This window comes from Osmerus mordax, chromosome 7 (assembly GCF_038355195.1).
Source record: "Osmerus mordax isolate fOsmMor3 chromosome 7, fOsmMor3.pri, whole genome shotgun sequence".
In the NCBI taxonomy this organism is placed as follows: Eukaryota; Metazoa; Chordata; class Actinopteri; order Osmeriformes; family Osmeridae; genus Osmerus; species Osmerus mordax.
Window position 1 is genome coordinate 13,541,618 of NC_090056.1, and position 23,493 is coordinate 13,565,110.

Consider the following 23,493-nt stretch of genomic DNA (forward strand, 5'->3'; position numbering starts at 1 on the left):
TATTCAAATAAAGACATTAGGAAGTTTTGTCCCCTTCCCCCTTTTATTTGGCCTTCATCTAACTCATTTATTGTTTCCCAAGCCAATGAGGAATCATGCAGGGGGTGATGTTCGATTGGGGATTATTCACACAGACCGACCATGACTGTCATATCTTCTGATAACCTGGGATCACCTCTATATTTTATTATGTCAATTGACAGACAGAACAGGCTCTCCTCAGTCCCTGCACTCTTTACTGGTGATGGCAGAAAATAATCCTGTCATGTTTGTGTGGAACAGATGTCAACATGCTTTCCACCTGCCACCGGCTGAGGGATTGATGGCAGATGAGACACCCAAGATGGTTTACTAAAAGTGTCAATGAGTTGTAATGCTGACAGTCAGAGGGGGCATGAGGGACAGGACGAATACATTTAATTTAATAAAGTTTTATTTTTGGGGTTAGATTCCTAGAAGCACTTGCTCAATAAAACAATGTTGGATGTGACGTAATTAGATCACAGTGCATAATGCTAATGAGTAGATCTAGCTGACATTCTAACATTAGATTCAATGTATTGATAAAAAAAAATGGACATTCATTGGAAGAAGGCATAACTCATTAACATTAACTAAATTGAAGAGATTACATTAGTTCTAAGGTCACTTTTAGAGGTGAAATACAGTAGACAGGAATGTAGTGTGAGCTCTAGAGACTGTTTACTACGGAACACCTACAGTTCAAAAGTCTGAAACCACTAGGCAGATACTTCTATTTTGCATTTGTAATTTAATACGATTTTTTCATAACAAATGATTATATCAGTTTAACAATTTGAGTAAAATGGAGAATCTTTGAAAGAAAATCAGGAATTTCAGAGATCTAAGTTGGTATGTTACCCATTTATCCTTCAATGACAGCGTGCATGGACTCCACAACTTTGTGCAAAACCAGATGACCCATGTTATCCCAGCATGATTTAACTATGTTCCAAAGAGCTTCTTGTGACTGAATGCTTCCCTCTCTGTCTTCAAATCCCCTATAAAATGTTAAATATCATCAGACTTTTGGTCACTTCAGTATGTAGAGATAGTAAGGTACACAGCTTCACCTCAGCTCTTCTATGTTCTACAATTTCACATGGAAAACTGAACCTGCATTTGATGTTCATCTCTGAGAACATGGAAATGTGACATACATATTAAGGAGCAGATTGTCCTGAATCTATTTATATGGACGGTGTCTGTCTAGCTAGTTGTGATGGAAACAGAGCAGTGTGCCTGAGGGAGATTCAAAGCCATTCACAGAACAAATGAATAATTCACACCAAGATGTGTAAAGAAAAAGACTTTATTTTTAATTTAAGAAAAGATAATGCAATGTGCATCTCAAAGGGGACAGATGTTTGACAAAAATACTTTGGTTCACTTGGTTTTAATCATTTTTATCTTTCCTTTTGTACTCTTGAATTTTTATTTTTACAAAGCTTTGTACTCAGGATGTTCATGTACATACTGGGTTGGTTTCACACCTCTCAATTGTATTCATTAATTTTCAAATAGGTATCAAATCATTTTCAAAAAAGGCCATTTCTCTACATTGCACACTGCAAATTGCATTCAGTCTCATGACGTTCAACATGTATAATAGAAATTGCTGATAGAATTCAGAAAAAATAGATCAGTGAAAGTATTCATGTTATGAACAGTATAAAATGGTTAATACAAAAAGGCATACGTGATTTACAAACAAGTAAAATACTAAAATACAATTACCTAAAAGGAACACATTAAAACCTATAGTCAGATGGTAGTTTCACATGGCATTAAGTGGGTATGTCTGATATTTAGGTCTGCACACCACAGTAAAACACAACTTTCAAATGTTTGGGAAAAACGTTTAGTTGAGGAAAGAATTAAGTTATGGTTCTCACAGTTCTCACTAATGGTGAAAGAGAATGTTTAATGGCAATTCTTTTGTTATATTTGCAGATAATAGGTGCGTAGTGCTCAAGATATCAAAGTCAACAATATCAAAAACATCAGAAGCTAGATGTATTTCCGCCTGATGTGTGTTGCAAATGCAATTGCAGGTTCACTATAACTATAACTGTGGAACTCAACATATAAAGTGCAAAGATATATTTCAATGAATGCACTGGGACTGACTGTGAGAGTCTTAAGCAATGTACAAAAACCCATAAATGTTTCCCTTTTCTCCCTCATATCCCCCACCTCCTTTCCTCCAGGTCTTCCCTTGAATATGCATTTGTACAGTATGTGGGCAGGGCCTTGCGTAGTAATCTTGATGATGTAAGATTCACTATGTCTACACTGCATGTTGCCACTGTACATTCAGTCTAGGTTGTGTGGATATCTGCTACACCAGCCGAGAGCAGTGGTTGGCATCCACAGCAAGCAGAGTTACATTCAGTTGCATCCCACAACAAACAACAACAAAGACAACAACGAATTAGAAATTACCTCAGACAAGGATACTGCCACAGTAAAGTGAAGACATAATCTTAGTAGATTGCTACCTATACGTTTACACATTAGTTACACATTTTGTTTACTGAATTTGTGATAAGTGATATCTGAAATGTTTTATCCCTAACAGAAAACACCTCCTTATCTCACCAAAATCAACAGAAAGGTAGTAAACATAGAACAACATGTTCTATATAACAATACTGCCTATACTGAGATCAACCGCAACTACAGCGACAACGGTAATAACAATATAATAAAAAATAAAAAATAATACAAAGAGAAGAAAAATCTGACAACAATATATTTAACTCTCTTCATAGAAACCAAACCAGAATATTCCTAGTGGGTATATATAGGACAATGTAAACCTGGTTCTACCACTATCAAAGTTAGCAAATGTATGATAATAACATAGAAAGCACGTCAATCGTATACCTCTCACAGAGAGCGCTCACATCATTGTCTCTACAACGGTGTGGGTGGGCTTGATCAGGCCGTTGTTCCCGTTGGGGTCCAGGGGCTGGGTGAGCTCGCTGCCCTTCAGACTGTACTCTTTGGGGCGAGAACTGGCTCCTCCTTTCACAGGGGCGGCCACCGCCTTGATCCTCTGTGGAGTTGGACAAGATGGGGGATGAGGGGTGAAGGGACGGGGAAGAAGGATGAATGAGAAGAATACATTACGTTTGGGGATGGAGGAGTAGGAAAGGAGGATGTTAGAACAGTGCTCACATACAGCAGTGTTTTTTTTATGTGGGTCACAAGGTTTTAAAACCTATCACTGCACATCACATGCCTGGGTCGAATTGGTTTAAGCATATTGTTTGTCATCATAACAATAGGTTTACTTTAGGACAGTGCTGTTGAGCTTGTTAACCAATTGAGAAGGAATGTGCTGCGGTGATGCAGCGGTAGTGGTACTGTCGCTACCTCAATCAGTGGTCCGTCAGACTGGAGGATCTTGATGACCACCACCATTGGGATGCACATCATGGAGGCAAGGGCCAGACACCAGCCCAGGCCGATGGACCAGTCTGGGTACTCATACACCTTGTTGTAGGTCAGGGGCTTGTACTTTACCAACGAGAAGACAAAGCAGCCCTAGGATACAAAAAAAAGCAATGCTGTTTAGAATGCTTATGTTTACTGTTGTATAACAACAACTTGTCGACTGATGAAGTGTGTTGTCTTTGACACCTATTAGCTGTCACCGGCAAAGAGGTTGAACACTCACCATACAGAGAATGGGAGTGATAAAGGTCCAGCTCCATTTCATCCAAGCGTTTGGTCTGTAGCCAATCATATCCTCAATCGCATCATAGAAATTATCAACGCCTATCAATGAATGAGGCAGAAGATGGAAACTTACATGGGTAGGCAATAGCATTGGATCCTATTATAGCCTCTGTGTCTGCTCTGTGTCAGGGTTATTCCAAAAGGTTTGGTATTATGCCATAAACAAAACCAAAATAGTCCTGACACAGGTGATCTCCAATACGACAGGTTGGGCCCGCCACTTTGTATAATTCCGATTCACATAACTGTTTTGTCCACAAATAACGTGCTTGTTAATAGCAATATTACCAGGTAATATTGGTGATAAAATAAGTGCTCCGTGAATGGCATGCAGAGCATTGTGTCCCTATTCCCCTTTCATTGTAAAGGTCATTGTGTAACTCATCCTTGTTATTTGACTTCCATGAAAGCCAATTTAAGTGATTTACTATTTATGTGGAGAAAATGGGGAAGGGCTAACAAGGACACGTTTGTTTACCGCCATAGAAGGGTATACGTGTTGTTTTTAAAGTAACTCTAAAGGTCCCGTGGGAACCATAGTGACTTGTATTATCTTCCCCCAAACTTCATCTAGACATGTTGTGTAGTTGAATAGGTTCACTCACCATAAACCCAGGCTACAGCAATACATTCAAAGAATGCAACCCACAGAAGGCACACACCGCTGGCTGCATAGTAGTCAAAGAGTTGAAACACGTACATGCCACCCTGAGAAGAAGAAAAGAGCATAAATCAGTATTTCTGACTGACACAGATGGTAAAAAGGACATTTGAGAGAGACAGATATGAGAGAGGGGGACACGAGAAAGGGATAGGACAAAGTAGAGGAGAATGATACATAAAAATGTTGGAACACAGCCAACTGTGGTAGAGTTCAACAGGTGGTGAGATATCATTGAAGGAGAGTGTACCGCTACATGGAAAATGGCACTCCATTTTGTTCCATAGCTAATGTCAAATGTAAAGTATATAGCAGAAAATTGTTAATTCGTTGGCAAACTACGACAGCAAAAAGTATGGGGCGATATTGTATTTTGATGTGGACTATTTAAAGTCTCTAATTCTAACTGTCTTCAGTGAAGACATAGACTGTTCTTCACTGTTAACTTTCTCCAGTGCTTTTACCACTAATACTTTTACTAATACTACTTAAAGTACAAGTATAATCTGGTACAGTGACTGTAGGTGTCCCTCGTTCCTATGGAGATGGTACTGATTATGACTGGATACACAAGAGGGAATATTGTATTGCTGTTGCTGTTTGTGAACTTACTTTTGTTACCATGGTAAGTCCCAGAAGATAGCTTATGCAACACATAACAGCTATAAAGATCTCGCGTCGGTAACCCTTCCTTAGGAGGGATGGATACAGGTCCACAAGAGAGGTGATCTGTCCTTCCACTTCAACAAACTGTGGAGGCAAAAACAACAACAACATCAGTCCATGGCCTGTCAAAAGAACAACAAAAGTCAGTCTCCCTCTCTCCCTGTTCACTTATATTTTGTCCTCTCTAAACCAACAATTAGAAGATGACTACTGTCTTTGTTGTGCAATAATGAGACATTTAGAACAAGGCTTTACTTGAGGACACAGGCTAGTCTCCAGTTGGCTGGGCCATGCAAAACAACAGTGACTGCAACTACAAAAACAACAAGTCAGTTTTTCCTAGAAAAAAACCTTTGGCACTTTATTGAAACTTTTTAATGCAATGGCATGGACTGAATAATTCAATACCAAATGTTATTATTGTGCAAGCAGAACATTTTCGAGCCATGCTGCTCATGTTAAGTAAAGTGGACCTTGTTTTCCAGTACGGTCTTAAAGCACATTATTTACTACATCTGACAACAGACACTCTTCTCATTGCAAAGGCATGCATGTACGGACCATTAAACAATACTGTATTCAGCAGAACTAATCTGCATTCAATTTATTCGGTCGAGAAATACACCCACCCTCCCACTTGCAATGGAAATAGCCATGCTTGCACGAGTATTTGCATGTGCTCAAATTCAGAGCATCATCCTCAACTCCTACTTGGCTAAGATGTGCCATTGGCCTCATAGAGGACTGAGTTAGCACAGAATAGAATTACACTTAGAAGTGGGTAATATGATAGGGAGAGAACCCCACCGGTGCACACTTTTTCTACTTTGCCAGATCTTGTCTTAATCAAATCCTAATGGAGATTAGAGGAAGCAAATCTGGATGACTGGAATGTTTAGCTCTGTTGACTAACACTGTCTGGTAAGTTTGTTTATATGTAAATCATGCATTTCACAGTGATTTACGGTGTTGTTGAATGTTTCGGTGAAATGCAAAGCAATCCTCACATAGTCGTAGTGAAACTACCCTGTTGGAAACTGGAGGTTAAAAATACTGCCTCTTGTAAAAAGGGTTGGGTTTCTTTACTTGTCAGCCCTGAGACCATCCTGTTGATTAGACAAGCCGTTAATCAGCTTTACTCCTTGGTCTGACAGGGGGCCGACTGTATAGTGGTGGCACAGCCAGAAGGAAGCTACAGGGCAAACACTACCCAGAATGTTAGGGGGCTCTCTAACTTGATGTGGCAATAGCTTCCTACGTCCCCGTGTACTGACCTGACTGTCCAGGCCCAGAAGGAGAAGCATGATGAAGAAGAGCACAGCCCAGAAGGTAGGAAAGGGCATCATTGACACTGCCTTAGGGTAGGCAATGAAGGCCAGGCCTGGACCTAGCAGGGAGCAAAGACAGAGGGAGGGGGAGAGGGAGGGGAGAAAATCATTAACTAACCCGTCTAATTTGAGCTTGGACGGTATGAGGGAAATAGAAGCAAACTTGAATAATCAAATATACTTTAATAACTTTACAAGATTGTCCTGAAGATGCTGACAGGATGACTACAACTAATCCACTGGTTGGTTTGGTTACAGTATCTATCATGTGTTTGTCTCATGTATGGGCTTGATAGGTGGGTGAGAGTGTAAACACAGGAAGCAGAAGGTCCTTCCAGTGTTTGGATGTTGCTGGAGCATCCTGCACATGTTTACTGGTGCAACAAATATTGACAAAACAGTTCCATTAAATGCATTAGCTAATTCACCAGGGATCTAAAAGGACATTTAAACAAATACCCTGTCAGCAAACTCATCTACATATCCATCCAGACAACACAGCATTTGTCATCTGTTATTATCTGTCATCTGTTATCATTTAACCATGAAAATATAGCAACACAAAAGGGTCACATACTACTTTGCACATCTTTCAAATAAATAACATTTACAGAACAGCTAGATTCTCTGTTCATGATTTTGATAAATCACGGACACATTTTCTCTGCGATAACAAGGATTTAACTGGACAGAGCGAGCATGCTGAAAGAAGATGCATCTTCCATTGAAATCCACATAGCGTATCAAGGTGGGGAGAAACAGAACAGACAGAACAGGACTCACTGCTTGGTCCGGACTTCACTAATATTGAGCACAGCTTACTGTAGACTCAACACAGCCCAATTCCAAAGAAACACAATGTAATAGAACACCAATTGTTTTCTTTTTGCAGTTCTTGACCAGCAGTTCTTGATCAATCCACTTGCAGCCAGTCTTATGGATGACCCCTTACCATAAGATTTGATGCTACAGAATGACAATGAACTTGAGCATGGACAGGGCAGCTGCAGTCATGAGGGGAAATGCTACCATAGAGTGGCTCTAAACCAGCAGTTGATTTTGCAGCGGTAGCTCAAACACACAACACTCAAACCAGAGCAATGGACTATTCCCAGCCAGAGTGGAACACAAATCAAACTAAAGCCACAATTCTGTTTCTTTGAGGCTTTTTGAAATTCAAGGAGTGTGCAATTGCCGATACCTCTACATTTCAGCATTATCGTTTCTAATATCCTACTTCGTCAAAAAATTATTCTTCCTTAAAATTTGGGTGTCGTTTCATTTACTTTGTTTGACATTCCAATCATTGTCTATTTTGGTTGTCGTTCAGTAGCAGTGCCCACCATCACTGCTACTTTCACCGTTCACCCTCGTACCTGACTCTGCCACAGCGGCAATGTCCACCCCTTGCTCTTGTGCCATGAAGCCCAGGACGGAAAATATTGCGAAGCCAGACACAAAACTGGTACCGCTGTTGAGGCCTCCCAGCAGCAAACAGTCCCTATGTCACACATATGTCATGGAGGTTGTTAATTTACACAGACGGAACCGAAGTTCCCATTTTCTCTTTTTTTACCGCAACCGTCTCCGACACAACTTGCTCACTACTATCTCCCCCTGTGCCTTTGGCAACGAACCTCACCTGTAGCAGTTGTATTTGTATTTGTTGTAGCTCCCCAGTGACGTCATAGCCCCCAGGCAGATGGCATAGGAGAAGAAAATCTGGGTTCCTGCATCAATCCAAACCTAAGGAGAAAGCAGCATGAACATGATGACAGTCTGCAGTCTTCACAGGGGGCTGCAGGTCCTGTGGATAGCCCTCTTCAGTGACATCACAGGGTTAGATAGGAAGGCAATGGGATTTCAAGAAATTATTTATATTTACTGAGTATTTTGATTGTACTCTTTATTGTACTCTTAAATCTTTAAGTTACATTTTTAAGAATAAACTAAATTAGCACCCAACGTGCTTATGTCTGTACTATATATTTTGTCATGAAAGACAATAATTAGAGAATCCCCCAAAGGAGTCTAAGGGGTGTGGGGTCTTACCTCTGGGTCCTGAAGACGGGTCAGGTTAGGATACAGGTAGAATTTGATCCCTTGAGCTGCTCCAGGCAAAGTAACTCCTCGCACAAGCAGCACAATAAGCATGACGAAGGGGAAAGTAGCTGTGATGTACACCACCTAAAAAGAAAGTACACTCATTAGACACATTTAAACAATACAGGTGCAATGTGGTTTTACCACAAATACTGAGAAAGTGTTGTTTGTGTGTTTAATCACAACCAAAATCCACGCTGCTGTGTGTGAGGATATCTGATTAGTTGGATCCAATATATTTATGGGACTACTGGTGAGAAGTGGCTTTAAGCAGACTTGTTTGAGTCATTTTCATTGTTTTCTCTAAAAGATGAGCAGAGTCAGTTTTGATAGCACTGCTTCATAGATGAGGAAGACACTCTCTCACACAGATAACTATATGCCACTTTGTAGGCATCAAGCCATGGTTGAAGGTGCTACCTCATGGTTTTGTTTAAGTGAGGAATAACAACCACAAACACGGTTTTCCTAGACAGCTCACTGACTAGACGGCCCATCGATTTCCTCACAAGCCACTGTGTTTCCTTAAGTGGTTCTGAGCCGGGTATTGGCCTCGGTCCATTGTCCCACAAACAGAGACAGAGGGAGGGCTGTGGCTGAGAGTGATCTCAGTGTACACTGTCAGACTGTCGACAGTGAGTCTGGCCAAACCCTAACATACAGTACAATAACTCACAGCTCTTAATCAAACACACAAATCAACCTGCGTGCCACCCGCTACGTTTTCAACAACCACCAAGGCTACATCACTTACAGCCCAGTGAGTACAAAAAGAGAAAGCAACTACTTTAGACCCACACGACAAACCGACTCTGAGCATGTTTCTATAGGACTCACTTTCCCAGTGGACCTGACTCCCTTCCAGATGCAGAAGAAGCAGATGACCCACACGGCCAGCAGACACAGCGCCAGGTCCCACTTCACAGGGCCAATATCTTCAATCCCAGAGGAGATGCTCAGAACATTGCGTCTTTAAGAGGGGAGAAACAGCAGGTTATTGACAGTATGAAGTTGGATCTAAGACAATATTCCAATACCACACATTTCACCCAACCCTAAAACATTCTAGACAGAAGCCCAAGACATGCCTCACAATCCCTGTAGTTTCAATAGTTGAAGTCAGTGAAAATTGAACAGACATTGCTCTCTGATGAGACCCCCCCCCCCCCCATTCTGTTTTGTTTCTGCATGTGCATCTTCTCAGCTTGGACAGAAAGTGGAGGGACCCTTTCACAAAGTTGTCTTCTACTTCTGTGAAGTGGAAAATACTGTTTGGCTACCATCCATTATTTTGAACCTTAATGAATTTGGACAGCTTGATTTGTCATATGAAGATAAAATATACTGTCTATTCAGTTTGGGATTTGAAATATAGTGATTTTGACATCCTAGAAGTATTTTTGCCACAGAAGCAGATAACAATAATTTGGAACTTTGATCCAAATATAGCACAAATAGGGCAGTGAATACAAAAAGCTCAGCTGAAAATCCTTATGACAGACAGAGGCTTTTAAATGATAAGCTAGCTAACTTATCTTACCGGAAATATTTCCTGTCAAAACATAAGACTTCAAACAAGAAAAGTATTTGTGTGTGTGTGTGTGTGTGTGTGTGTAGGTCAGTGTGTATACTGTACAGCATGAAATATGTATGTGTCAGTTACTGTAGATGTAGCCCAGCTGTTGGTGAGTACTCACTCCCAGAACTCAGTGACGGGTGAGGTGAAGTTGGTCATATTGGCAGCCAGCCAGAGTGTCTTGTTCTTGCGGACTGTGTCCTCCACACAGTTTACTGTGTTCCAAGGTTGATTGCATTTGGCCCACGGGAGTTCAGGCTGAAAGCACTGAAACAGGTAGTAGAGTCCCCAGGCCAAGATCACGATGTAGTAGATGTTCAGTAGAGAAACGATCACAACAGAGGCATAACCAATACCTGGTGGCAGAGAGAAAAAAGAGAGCCTCATTAGTGTCTCATTAAACACACATTTAACAGGATGACTTTGAAAGTTGTAAGTTATGGTTAAACGTATTCACTTGAAATCAAGTTGAGATGGAAAATAAGAGGAAATATCTACTGTCATTACTATCATTCCTTGAATAGTCGCTCTGGATAAGAGCGTCTGCTAAATGACTAAATGAATAACAACACTGATAAAGGCCGTAAATGGCTAAGAATCTGTGTAGGAGTTACTGTACAGGATTCAGACTCTTCTCAGAGTGTTTGCTTGAGATTGATGGTAACACACAGACAATCCATAACTCCTATTTCAACGAGAGTTTACAAGTGATGTGCTAACTTCTATAATAATGGCCTTAGTGTTTGTATGTTATTTTTAGATATAACTTTGGTCAGAGCCTGGATTCAGAAATCTGCTGTACTCTTCCACTCTTCAGGACTATTTATAAACTGTCGTCATCTCCCTTCCTCTGCCTCCCCCATCTTACTCCCCACATTCCAAAGGAAGGCTGTTGGACAAATTAATCCAGTGTGCGTACAGTATGTGTGTGTGTGTGCGTGTATGTGTGTGTGTGTGTGTGTGTGAGGTGGTGGTGGGTGAGGCAGACCAGGCACTCTCAGGCTGTGACACCACCCGAAGGGTGAGAAGGACAATGGCAGCCATTGGACTCAGTCTCCCCACCACAGACATCCTGGCAGTGGGATTGGAGCTGCCTCAGTAATGCCATGGTTTCAGAGACTATCGGCAGCTGCTGGAGATCTGGTTCCACCCTTTGTGTCTTCTCTAACCTATTCTCTCTTCATGTTCAGGCTGTGACCACAGGATGTCCAGGCTGTGACCACAGGGGTATCATAGCAGCTCCTGGAGCCGCCCTGGCTCCTGCTAGTTTGCAGCGGTAGCTCTTCCTTTACCTGCTAGTCTGCATGTTACGCAGGCCAGTCTTAGCACACAAGACTGTATGTGCCAACCAAAGATAACCCTCGGCCAGTTGTGCCTGAGATATAGAGATCTGTTACAGGATCAAATACTGGTGGCCAGGACTGAAAATAACAGGCTGTGATGTCCAGTATCATGTTACGGTGGTGTTGACAAACAAAACAGGTGGATCTGTCCTGGTTTAGCATCATTTTAGGAAAAACATGGTGTCCTCCCCGATGCATGATATCTCATCACTAGGCAACTTGCAAAAACAAGCTTTTTTGTACTCTGTTGCCATGGTAACATGGAGTTCAGCAATTTTTCACACATCCAAGGCTGCACGCTGCTGTGTGTGTGTGTGTGTGTCTTTTGACTAGTCAATAACGGACAAGCCAAGCCAGCAAATGGAGCTCCTCTCCTGGAGGTATGTGGGGAGTGTTTACTGTTTAGGTTCCAGTAGCCTTCCTTAGCAAGGCTGACTAATGTATTTTACACATCACAGAGCAGGATAATGAAATAAGTGTAGTTCGAGTACCTAGTGAAACAGAGAGGGACACCTCAGCAGAACACAATGTCTGTACACAGAGCCTAGCAACAGACAGCAGTAAATAATGGACCTCTTTCAGGCGTTTTGAGCCAGAGAAGAAAAGAAAAAAAGTGAAGTATTTGTATTGTTGTGGGTTCTTTTAAATGCTATCCTGGCTGGAAGCGTATCGTTGCATCTGGTTTGTGTATGTGTGTATGTATTTGTGTACAGAATCAGAATCAGAATCAGAAAGGGATTTATTCGCCATGAAAGTTTGCACAGACAAGGAATTTGCTTTGGCAGGAAGGTGCATACAATAAACATATACCTAAAATTTAAATATGTGGACTAACTACGTGTGTATGTGTGCAGTTCCACTCACCAGTGAAGATGGGACAGAGCTTGGCCCAGCAGGTGATGCCTCCCTCAGAGGTAAACTGGCCCAGAGCCACCTCCAGGAAGAACACTGGCAGACCTCCCCCAAACAGGAAGATGGTGTAGGGGATGAGAAAAGCACCTGGGTGTAGTTAGACGATGAGGGAGGAAGAAAGGGACAAAGAGTCAGAGAGAGGGAGAGAAAGGTACTTTGATTTATAATAGCCCCAACACAGAAGCCTTATTGAGATGAGGGGTCACATAATTTTTCTGGGTATCACTGCCTACCTCCACCATTCTTATAGCAGAGGTATGGGAATCGCCAGACGTTCCCTAAACCAACAAAGCCTCCGGCCACAGACAGGACAAAGTCCAGCTTGCTATCCCATTTCTCCCTCTGCTGTGGCTTGCCCTCCGCCTCGTCCTCCGGCCGCGTGCCTGGGCTCTTTCCTGGTGACGGTTTCAAGGTGTCCTTATGGAAGTCTTTCAGACATTGGAGCTTCTCTTTCTGTGCCATGCTACAGAGGGGACACAGCAGGGACAACAATATGTAGAATAAATTGATAAAAAGCAGAGGAGAGACAGAGAAAGAAAAAGAGAGAAAGTAATAATGAAAGCCATAAAGAAAGTGATATGTGATATGTTCGAGATAGGATAGAGCATTAGAGAGATGATGTGCCGCAATGTGTTAGTATGAAGCTACAACGAGGACAGCCATTGGAACTGCTGGCTCCCATCCACAAAGGAAGAGATTGTTTTGAACAGAATATTCCGTCATAACTCTGCATTCAACTCTGTCATCTGATAATACCTAATACTTTCAGCAGTTTGACAAACATTGTCCAAATTTTTTAAAGGTATTCCCTTACATTCTGAGAGCCTTGGCTGTGATCCGAAATATCGAAGAGCTTCTATTTACTCAGTGTTTACACAGTCAACTGCCTCTCCAAGAAATATAGGGTTTGTTAGTTCTGTGTTGGGTTTCCATTTTCCATGCATGAAACCAAAGAGGTCCAGAGAATGTAAATAGAGAGCGTTAAAGAAGCAGTGTCAAAACTGACTTGGACACATTTGGTCAACAACTGATTCAAGTTCAATGATTCGTGTTACAAAAAACAGGAAGGAGGAAAAAACGGATTAATTGTGAAGTTAATAATAGTGGTGGGCAAGTGTTTCCTTTCCTTTGAAAGCCGGATCAGACAGGAACACAGTTGGCAGGTCTCGGAAAACCAAGAGTGGCATCAAAGGCTTGCCCTGTATTCTCGCTGGCTCCAACAGAACTCACTCTAAACTGACGTTTAGGATTGTTCAATCAGTTCACAAAGCCAAAGTAGTCTACGAGGTGTACAACTATGCTTTTGGGCTCCAAAAGATTTCAATAGCACTACTACAGATAATTAACCATTCTTGCCTTGCTCTAAATTTCACATTTGTCAAACTTTTCAAACTAATCATTAGCCTTATTTAATTTCTTAAATCTAAAAGTCTTTAAGTAATTTAAATCTACCTATCCATTACAGTATAGAATTAATGCAAAAACCACCAGGAAGTAAAAATTCAACAATTTGTTAGCCAACACAAGTAGCAACACACACACACCATTTTTATAGCTTAACAATGGCCACTTAACAACTCTGCTTTTTGGTTCGAAGAGAAGCGGGGGCTTGTTAAAGAGGCCACTGGGAACTACATGTGTTTTCATTAAACGGATGCTTGAACAACAATCCATTGTCACTCTGAGTACCTCCTATTTTCTCCTTTATCTCTGTTGTCCTTTTGCTCAATCATTTCCTTTTTCATTTCAGGGGTTTTCTCTTTTTATTTCCGTTATGCATGACAAGTCAACTGGAACTGCTTTTCACTCTCAAACCTCATTACATAACTGGATCAGCGCTCGCCCACTCTATTCCTCTTCCTCTTTCATTCCCTGTTCCCCGCTCCCTCTCTCTTGTTTGCTCTGTATGCTTTCACCTGCTCTGGGCTGGAAGGCTGTCTGCCCAGCTGATAAGACTAATGCAAACAGTCCTTGAGATCTGCCATGTGACTGAGACAGACACCCTTGAACGGATGTACTCCAGACTTTAAGAAAACGTTGTGTTGTCATCAATACCAACAAAGTACTAAAACACTCAGCTTGATCAGATAATCAGATATAGCTCACGTATATATGATAACTCATTCAGAGATAATACGATCCAATATACAATCCATGCAGCCAAATTGTATTTTCACACACATCAAATACTCCTCAGATATTCATTACAGCACTCCTGAAATATGGATTCACGGTTAAATCTGAAACGTTTCATTTAAAGCAAAACAATCTCAACAAACATAATGCATAGACACAGTTTTTTTCTAAAATATGTTAAGGTAATTCTAATTGATGACTTACATTTCCTTCATGGCTGCAACTATGTGTAGGGTGCTTCTCTCTCAGCTGTCACCATTCCTCTGTACTGAATGCCTTTATGCCAACACAGCTCACAAGAAGTGGAGCTGACAGCATGACCCGCCCCTCAGCTAAAGACAATTAAATCCTATGTGGAGATTGGGCAAAGCCTCGCAGCACCAAACAACTCAGACACTAACTCAGGGACTGTAAATTTCCACTCCCCCCCCCCCCCCCCCATCACACACACAGGCAGAGACTGGGACTGAGTGCCATGCCCTGCATTTGTCACAAGCACCTCTTATTCACGTTACTGAAACAGGCGACAAGGCAGGCGGACCGGCAGAAACATAAAGGGGGTGGGGGGATTGGGGACTGAGGACAAGGGGGGGGGGCATAGCACTGAGAGAGAAATCAAGACAAAAGGCAATTAAAGCGAGAGATGACTCTCTTGAATCATGATCTTAACAGAACGGAACGTAGACCGTCATTGTGTAACTTGGTCCAGATTTGTTTCCTCACTTTCTTACCATGTCAGTCCCACACTGTGTTGAAATGTCCAACATAGTTCTTATTATAACCCCCTTATAATAACCCCCTTACTGTGTGTCATGTCACATCATAGCGAAACCTCCAAACATCTCTATGTGAACTATTTGCAGGCAGAAATATCCCTTCTTAATCACTGGGAAACATCTGCATGTCTGTCTGAGGTATATTTGGAATCATGTTCCTTGATTCAGGCATGATGTGTGGTAGGTTATCTAGGGAACGTAAACCAGGTACAGGGAACTGTATAACAATGCCTAATAAGGTGATGTTGCTGTAATTTTCCTCTGTCGGTTTAAATGCCATATCCTCAAGAAGAAGATCACGTGTACAATGGCTGGCATGGTAGAGACTACTCAAAACTTTTTTATTGTATAAGTATGCTTGCCAAAATGAGGTGCTTGTTCAATTTAAAACACCTTTGCCTTTTCTGTGGAATTTGGGGGGTGGCGGGATAAATGTAAAATCTGTGCATATCTGAATGAGATAATGACTGCATTATTGATAATAAAGATATGTAAAAAAAATTAAAGAATTATATGAATACAAAAAGACACAAAAAACAACAGCAAACACGAATGCCATCTCTTAAATGACATCACAATATATCCTATGTTTGACAGTGTATAGGTGTGGGTGTTGTGATGGCGTTTTAGAGAGGGCATTTAGGGTACACTGTGAATGACCATGAGATATGCCTTGCGGAATTACAAATAGGCAGAGTGAGAGCAAAGTAGTGTGACAGAGATCTTATTTCATACAGTTGCATCTTAAAGTCAAACTAGATTTAACTCATGGCACTAGCCACCTTCCTTTGAAAGGGGTAGACAATTAAATCACATTCCTACAAATGAATTGTTGGGGATAATCACCATCTTTAATCTAAAATCATAATCCTTAAAGTAGACTCATCAGAAAGAATCAAAGCATATACAACCAATCAACAGATTTGATATAATAATGAACTGGTGAAGCATTGAATCTAAGGTATCTTAGATACTCTCCATATAAACAGATTAGAATTGCATCACTTCATATGGTTGTAGAAAACTGGACTAAAAGCCTCATCTGCATATTTGTACTATGACTAAAGCATAATGGTTCAGCAGAATTCAGATTGGTAGACTTGTGACTACTTCCACAATGTCTTGTCCCAATACCCAACACATTCCCCCCAACACAACCCTCTTTAGTTATACAATGGTACAGTAGGATCTTTATTATGTAACGTAAAAGATTTGGGGGTTCAGAAGCCTGTCTTGGAATGTCATTCAACCATATCTCTGAAATATTTCTAATTCATAACATGCAGCCTGCCTGGTGACAGCAACTGTAACATAATTATGACTATCATAACACATTATATAAAGTTCAATAATTAGGTAGGAGTGTGCCAGTATGTGTCAATGTAAGAGCAAAGCATTTATTTTAAGTATTACAAAAATGTCAATGCTCAGCAGGTTTCAATGAGCCTTCATCAGATCAACAAAAGGATCAAGAATATGTTTAAGTTGCTCTATTAACGGACTAGTGGGACATGGCAATGAAAATCCCAGTCTAAATCAAGAGTGAGTCTAAAATCAAAACGTTGTGCACTAAAACATGTTCACGATCAAAAGACCTTTAACACAGGCATCCTTCTTAAGCTCCCACCCATTTACATATAATCGTCATGTCGATTTAAGTATCAGCTCCTGTCAACATCGTGTTCATGGTTTGTCTATAGTCACGGAACATGTCACTATCTAGTTATTACTATTAACTTAACATATGGGGACAAAACACACCGAATAATGGAGTTAAATTAATAACTAAAATGATTTTCATGGATCTTCATTATGCATTTTCAGTTCGTACCAATTTGACAGAGGTATTTACAGTAATAATGGGGACTACTCGGTTGCCCCCCAATGGTAGCCTACAAAAAGGACACGCCTCATCCGTGCCCTATAGCTGTCTCTTTGGCACTGATGTCGGGCGGAGACAAAAGAAGTGGGTTAAGGATGCACATCATATTCTAAGGCTACTATAAACGTTTTAAGTGGCCATAGTGTTTAAGCCGACCGTAAACTCTCTTGATTAATGGTTCCCATTCAGTGTCACAGATACCACACTGAACGAGGCAGGAAAAACACGCACGTGGGGCAGAGAAGAATCGTGAGGCGGACGCAGCCTAATTATGGTAGAAAACATTACAACGGTGTCTTGCTATGCCTCTCATCAAGAAAGTCACAACCTTGTTTTTCATATACTCAATGTCTAACATAAAGCACATCCCATAAGAGCATCTATTCAAAGGCTATCACTGGAACTCTGAAAATACACGTGAGTAGAGAAAATTCCCCCAAAATTCAATGAGCATCCTTCAAAATTCCATTTTTATGCCGGTAAGGTAAAATACTTTCATTATCAAATGTGTGTAGGATGTATGAAACGATCAAATAATAATTGACTAGGATGCTTTTCTGTCAAACTAACCTTATATGAGGACACAATAAATCATAGGCTTTTTAGACCTTAGACATACAAACAGGCAGTTCTTCATGTCTACATGTATGACAATTACATTAAATATGAAACAGCATAAAATAGTAGCTTAACATGTTTTCTATTCCGATATGTAAAGAAGATGCCAAATTACCTGTCAGATACTTTTTGTTAGCTGTGTCTTGTTCCTTGTTTTGTGCGTTCAATGTTCAATAAAAAATTGCATCGGAAATCAAATGTGCTCTTTTCACTATGACCTTTGTTTCTATGAGCGGGTGTGTTTAATATGAGTTTGAGTGGAAAATCACCAGCTTCTCCATGCAACAGGAGAGCTTATTCTTAAAGCGACAGGTTCCCGCTAATTTCCAGTTCTGAGCTCTCTTCCTTTTGCTCACCTCATTTCACCTCATCAGTTTCCGCACAATGAGCATGCGCACAGCACGAATAAAAGGGCAAAGAACATGAACAAGTGATTGTGAACTTTAGCAACCCCAGGCCTACACGACTATCAACAAATAAGACGTCCTAACGGACAGCTCCTAAAACCAACAAAGTAAACAAGACAGTTAAGTAGGCTAACCTATGGCCTGCAAAGCATAAAGTAGTATTGGTAGTTGTTGAATGTCATATTGAATGAAAACAGATTGCTTTCAGTGTTTGTTTAGTTTAGTGCATATTGGTTTGTTGCTTAGTAGCCTACTTCTTCCCAACACAGATAAACTAACCCAAACAGATTAAAATGCGTGCTGGCGCCATAATGTGTTTCAGGATTCAAGTCTGGTAAGAGTAAGAGCCTGGTAAGACACTCCGAAACCATTCACTAGAAGTGGCCAATTTACAGGATTAAGTTTCTCTGTATGGTTTGGTGTTCAGATCCAATTCAAAGAATTCAATACAAACAATTATCTGTCTTTGTAATGCTGAGTACAACAATCCAACTCAAGTGCCTAATTCTGTGGCCAATGCATGAGTCTTCATACATATGTGACAATTCCTTCTCTCCTGTTGGAACAATTGAGCGTTATGGCCTTCTTCACACCTTGTGCCCCACATGATCTGAGGGGAGGTCACAGTTGGAGATGAGGGTTGGAGATGCCTGTCTGTCTGTAAATATAGTAGGTTTTAATGCCATACTCAGTATAATTTTGTTATCTTGTTTCACGCTGTATGAATGTTTTTTGTATTGTATCGCATGCAGTTTTATTTCACTGCAACTGCCTTTATAATTTGCTCCACTGAATGGATGTTTTATATCGATTCTTTAAACATTTCTGTAAAATAAAAAACGTTTTACAGGCCTACATTTCTCAATTCAAGTTACGGATTATCTATAGCCTATAATTTAACAAACGCGAGTAAGAATACACTGTCACTGACCTGATCGGATCTATTTATATCTTCATCATGAACATATGCATTTGAACTAGGCTATAGGGAGAAAAGTGGGGTCCTTGAGTCATTATTTTATTCTGGCTTTCCAAGCTCCGTTCAGTTCACCGCATCTTTTTCACCGTCCATTTTGATAGGCCTACTTGAATGGTTAATCTCTCAGTGTTGGTTGAACTGTTTAGTGAACATGCTGGCATTTATACTGATGCTTCTATTGATACTCTTACCAACTAGATATGCAATTGACATATTTTTACTCGAGGATAGGGTACACATTTCAAAGCTGTTGTCAGATATTATCAACTTTATTCCCTGCTCTGATATCGTCCTCCAGGGCAAACGCTATTTTCCCCGGCCTTGCAAAAACGCATTTTATTAATTCCATTGCAATAACGATACTGTATCAGCAGTTACATGTTTTACAGGGAAATATATATTGAATGTCCTACAACTGTACTAAACATTAGTTTCCATGACCTGATCTTACTGTAATAAGCAATATGTAAACAGATGTTCTGATACAAAGAAATCCATACAAAACTGAGAAGTATGACAATGTTGACTAGTCTCCCCTTTTAAGGTACCACAGTAAAGAACAGTTCACTTAAATCCAAATGCCAAAATTACTTGTGTGATCAAGCTCAGTGTTTTCTATACTCTGTGCCTATAAGGTAAACTGAATGAGATCATGTTTAACATGCAAAGATAGCTGAATATTATACACACAAAAGAAGCACTGCTTTTGTGTGTTGCATACTAGGCTATGTTTTGTGTTTTTCCAATTGGATTCCCAAGTCGCATTCAATTTGCAAGTAGTAATATTTATTTATTATATATATTTTTTTTATCTGTCTATTATATCAATCCAACTGTAGAATTGTAGTATTCACACTAATAGTTATAAAAAGTGTCTCAACATGATATATAAAAACTGAGACTTGCTGCATGTTTAGGATGCAGAACTGCTGTCTTTGTTCAAGCCTTAAAATCTGTCTAACTTTTTTCAACAGTTGTTGTCAAGCTACCCAGTCCACAGTGTTGGTTTCCCCTATGAACAATACGGTCTGTCAGCAGGAACCACTGTTTTCTCATTGCTAAAGAGGAAATGGCCAAGAAACAGGAAGTTGTCTGAAAACAGCACTGTTTTAGACACTGTGACTGACTAAAACCTAACTTGAATCTAAAGTAGCTGAATATGCAACAGGAAACAAAGACGTTGACTTCCAAGCCACAAGTCAACAACAACATTAGTAACAAAGTGGCAGTTACACAGTTTTAACACCATTGGCTTTGTTGGCATAAAAAGCAGTAATATCTGTTTTTTTCACAATTCACATGTAAGTGTACCATCATTGTCTCTCCTAGAGTTCTACATGTACAGATGTTTGTCCTGGATAGTCCTTACCCAGTCTTGTGGAGGTCTAAGGACAGTCACATGGTGACAGTGTAATCCTCTCTCACATGCAGACGCTCTATGAGTCTTCCTACTGAGCCCCTGTCAACCTTGTGACTTACTTCAGAAAGAGTACACACACCAGTAATCACACACAATCACAAACAAATACATACACACATTAACTTTTTAATACTTGTATATGTTTAAACATAGTATACTACATGTTTACATGCTTCAAGTTAGGATGTTTTGTGCCCTAACTTTCTCAAAACATGGACAGAAATAAGAGCATAGCATAGATATAATACTTAGTCAGTTGGAGTCAGTTGGCTGAGCGGTGGGGGAGTCGGGCTAGTAATCCGAAGGTTGCCAGTTCGATTCCCGGTCATGCCAACTGACGTTGTGTCCTTGGGCAAGGCACTTCACCCTACTTGCCTCGGGGGAATGTCCCTGTACTTACTGTAAGTCGCTCTGGATAAGAGCGTCTGCTAAATGACTAAATGTAAAATGTAAATGTTAAACATGTGGGCATACATATCATTTTAGTGTGTTGACTGTTATTCAGGAGAAGTCCCTGACACTACCTAGGACAAACTTTCACTTGCTTACCTGTGTTTTGGTGACTAATGCTTTAAGTGAGCATGCAAGGTTTAATCCCATATTACTGGAGTTAAATCATGTGAGCATCTGACTCTCCCACAGTGCCAAGAAGAGGCTCACGGCAGCCCTCAGAAATAAACAGACTTGATAATACTGGAGATAAGACTGGACTATAATGTCATACACATCTTCATCCTGGCATGGGTCATGGTATGACATTGGAGAGGAGATAAAATGTGCAAGGGCAGCTCCAGTGAGACTAAATCCCCTTTCTTGTCAGGCCAATCTTGTAAACTGGATCCTCTTGGCAGAAGCTTATAGCTAAACTTTGTGAACCATTCTAAACGTTACCCTTTCTTACATAATACCTGGCCTGAGTCCAACAAAGTTGCAGCAGATACACATTTAATCTCCGGCGCTTCACAGGGGATAATACAGTGACCGTCGGGTCTCAAATGACAATGATTGTATAACAAAATCATGTGCATCCTTCTTATTGGCGGCATGGTTGAGGGTCAAAACGATGTTAGGGTTTTGTGAGGGAGCATGAAAGGTAAGTTATTACTGTGACATAAGCCATAAAGGGTAAAGGTCAATGATAAGTGTGTTTGTGTGTCTGAGAGAAAGAAATAATGGGAACAAAGATCGAAAACATAAAAGAAAAAGAGTGAGGGTGAGACTGATAGTTTGCTGATCTGACTGTGGTCCATTTTAGAGCATTACAGCACTATATTACACTCCCTCGGGATAATCCTACTTAGCAAATTAAGATATTAACAGTGACAGTATTGGTGAATCATGTCTACCGTCCGTCAGTCTGTCATGCGGGCACACAGACCCTCAGACTAGGTCACAAGTCAGCTGTATACTGTGAAAAAGGAACATTCATAAATACATATAATTTACACTATTTAACTCTAAGATGTTACTTGACTCTTGTGCATTTCCTTGTCAGAACTTTATTTTGATATGTTGTGGTAATTCAGTTGATGAGAATATTCACCTGTGCTCTGCCCATTGACTCAGCTACTTATACCCTTTTTTCTGTGATACCTATCATCAGCTTTTACTTGTTATTTTCATGTTCAGACTGTCATTTTGGATTCAATATTTGTTTTTTGAACTTTTGCCTGTCCTTGGATTCTGAACCTGCCTGCCGTCTTTGTACCTGTTTGCTGTGTGAATTACTAAACCCTCACTTGTAGTTTTTTTGGTCTGCAACTGGTCTGAGTATCTCCTACCAGGATTAATATTCACATAGATCCATTTACAGTCCTGCAGACATGTTTCAGCCTGCATAGTTGCTCTGTTTTACATACAGTATTTGGTGATGGGAGCAAGTTCAATCCCCTTGTCAGACAACATGACAGATGATAGATATGGCACAGCCTAGTATGTAAAAAAAAAAAAAAACTGTCCATTGTATTTGTCAGTTCTCAGGAACATTAACTCCATTGGATCAGTTGCGGTTGAATGTTAAGAGAGGAATTATAACCAAACAAAGAGTCTCTCTACTCCCACACAGTGGTGTTGACTACAGAAAAGGAAGACATGAGAAAATGGGAGAGGTAGTAAATTTCCACTAGCTAACAGTCTTTGGCCCTGTTCAGAAGGCAGCAAGACTGTAGATGCAACCAAAGCCACACTCTAGTGTATTCTCAGCCTATGAGGAGGGGCAGAATATGGATGTAATGTCACATGATAACCTTCTGCATCCAACTCCAGCAGACCATGGCTTTTACAGTGAACCAGAAAGTTACAAGGGATAAAACAGGAGTTTAAAGGAACTGTTTGTCCCACCCATTGACTAAGGTCTCCTTAATGCTCTGTCCCTCAAGGAGAGATGAATGTTACTGTGGCCTCGAGAATGAGTCAGCCTTGTGATGAATCAGAATCCTGGTTGTTTTATTTTACCCTTCATAACATTTGACATTTATCATTTTTATGGTATGGTAGGAGTAATCCTCTTCCTCTCTGCTTGGTCCCTGTCTTTGCTGATCTTCATTTTTGCTTCAAAACACTAGGAAATTGTTCTGGTAAACAATGGTCTTTAAGAGAATGGTCGAGATGTCAGCGCCCGCTCTTACTGGGCATGATTCATGACCATTGTGAGAAAAATGCAGTTGTTATTAAAGAACACAATGTCTGTCTAGTGAGGTCATAGCTGCAACATGGGGTTTCTCAAGACAATTGTCTTCTTTTTATTTTGTAATGCAATGTTACAAATGATTATGTATCAGTAAATTAATGGTTGGATATAGAGTGGTTGGATAACCAGGGTCTGTTAATTGAGTTGTTTTTGTCTCATCATCTTATGTTGGGTGGTATCCATAAAATAGGGAAACATGAAAATGATGCAGAGATTTTTTGAGGTCTGG

The 23,493-nt window shown here is 40.5% G+C and overlaps 1 protein-coding gene and 1 long non-coding RNA gene across 4 annotated transcripts in view; one reads left to right on the top strand and one right to left on the bottom strand.

The window, feature by feature from the left end:
- Window positions 1-23,493, top strand: part of LOC136945346 (uncharacterized) — a 174,428-nt gene that overhangs the window by 139,579 nt on the left and 11,356 nt on the right. The window lies entirely within an intron of this gene.
- On the bottom strand, window positions 1,316-18,014 carry LOC136946467 (sodium- and chloride-dependent taurine transporter-like). 3 transcript variants are annotated; one of them, XM_067240812.1, is made up of 15 exons: window positions 14,698-14,772; window positions 12,591-12,820; window positions 12,310-12,444; window positions 10,224-10,458; window positions 9,364-9,496; window positions 8,476-8,610; window positions 8,066-8,169; window positions 7,800-7,924; window positions 6,370-6,482; window positions 5,042-5,179; window positions 4,374-4,476; window positions 3,707-3,807; window positions 3,403-3,573; window positions 2,911-3,082; window positions 1,316-2,362 (listed from the first exon to the last, which is right to left on the bottom strand). In XM_067240812.1, exons 1-14 carry the CDS (start codon window positions 14,706-14,708, stop codon window positions 2,927-2,929), a joined length of 1,890 nt encoding a protein of 629 aa, XP_067096913.1. In that variant the 5' UTR covers window positions 14,709-14,772; the 3' UTR covers window positions 1,316-2,362; window positions 2,911-2,926. The 3 variants fall into 3 exon arrangements, with proteins under 3 accessions (XP_067096913.1, XP_067096914.1, XP_067096911.1); XM_067240813.1 differs by lacking the exon at window positions 14,698-14,772 and adding an exon at window positions 17,885-18,014 and having other exon boundaries at window positions 1,316-3,082; XM_067240810.1 differs by having other exon boundaries at window positions 1,316-3,082.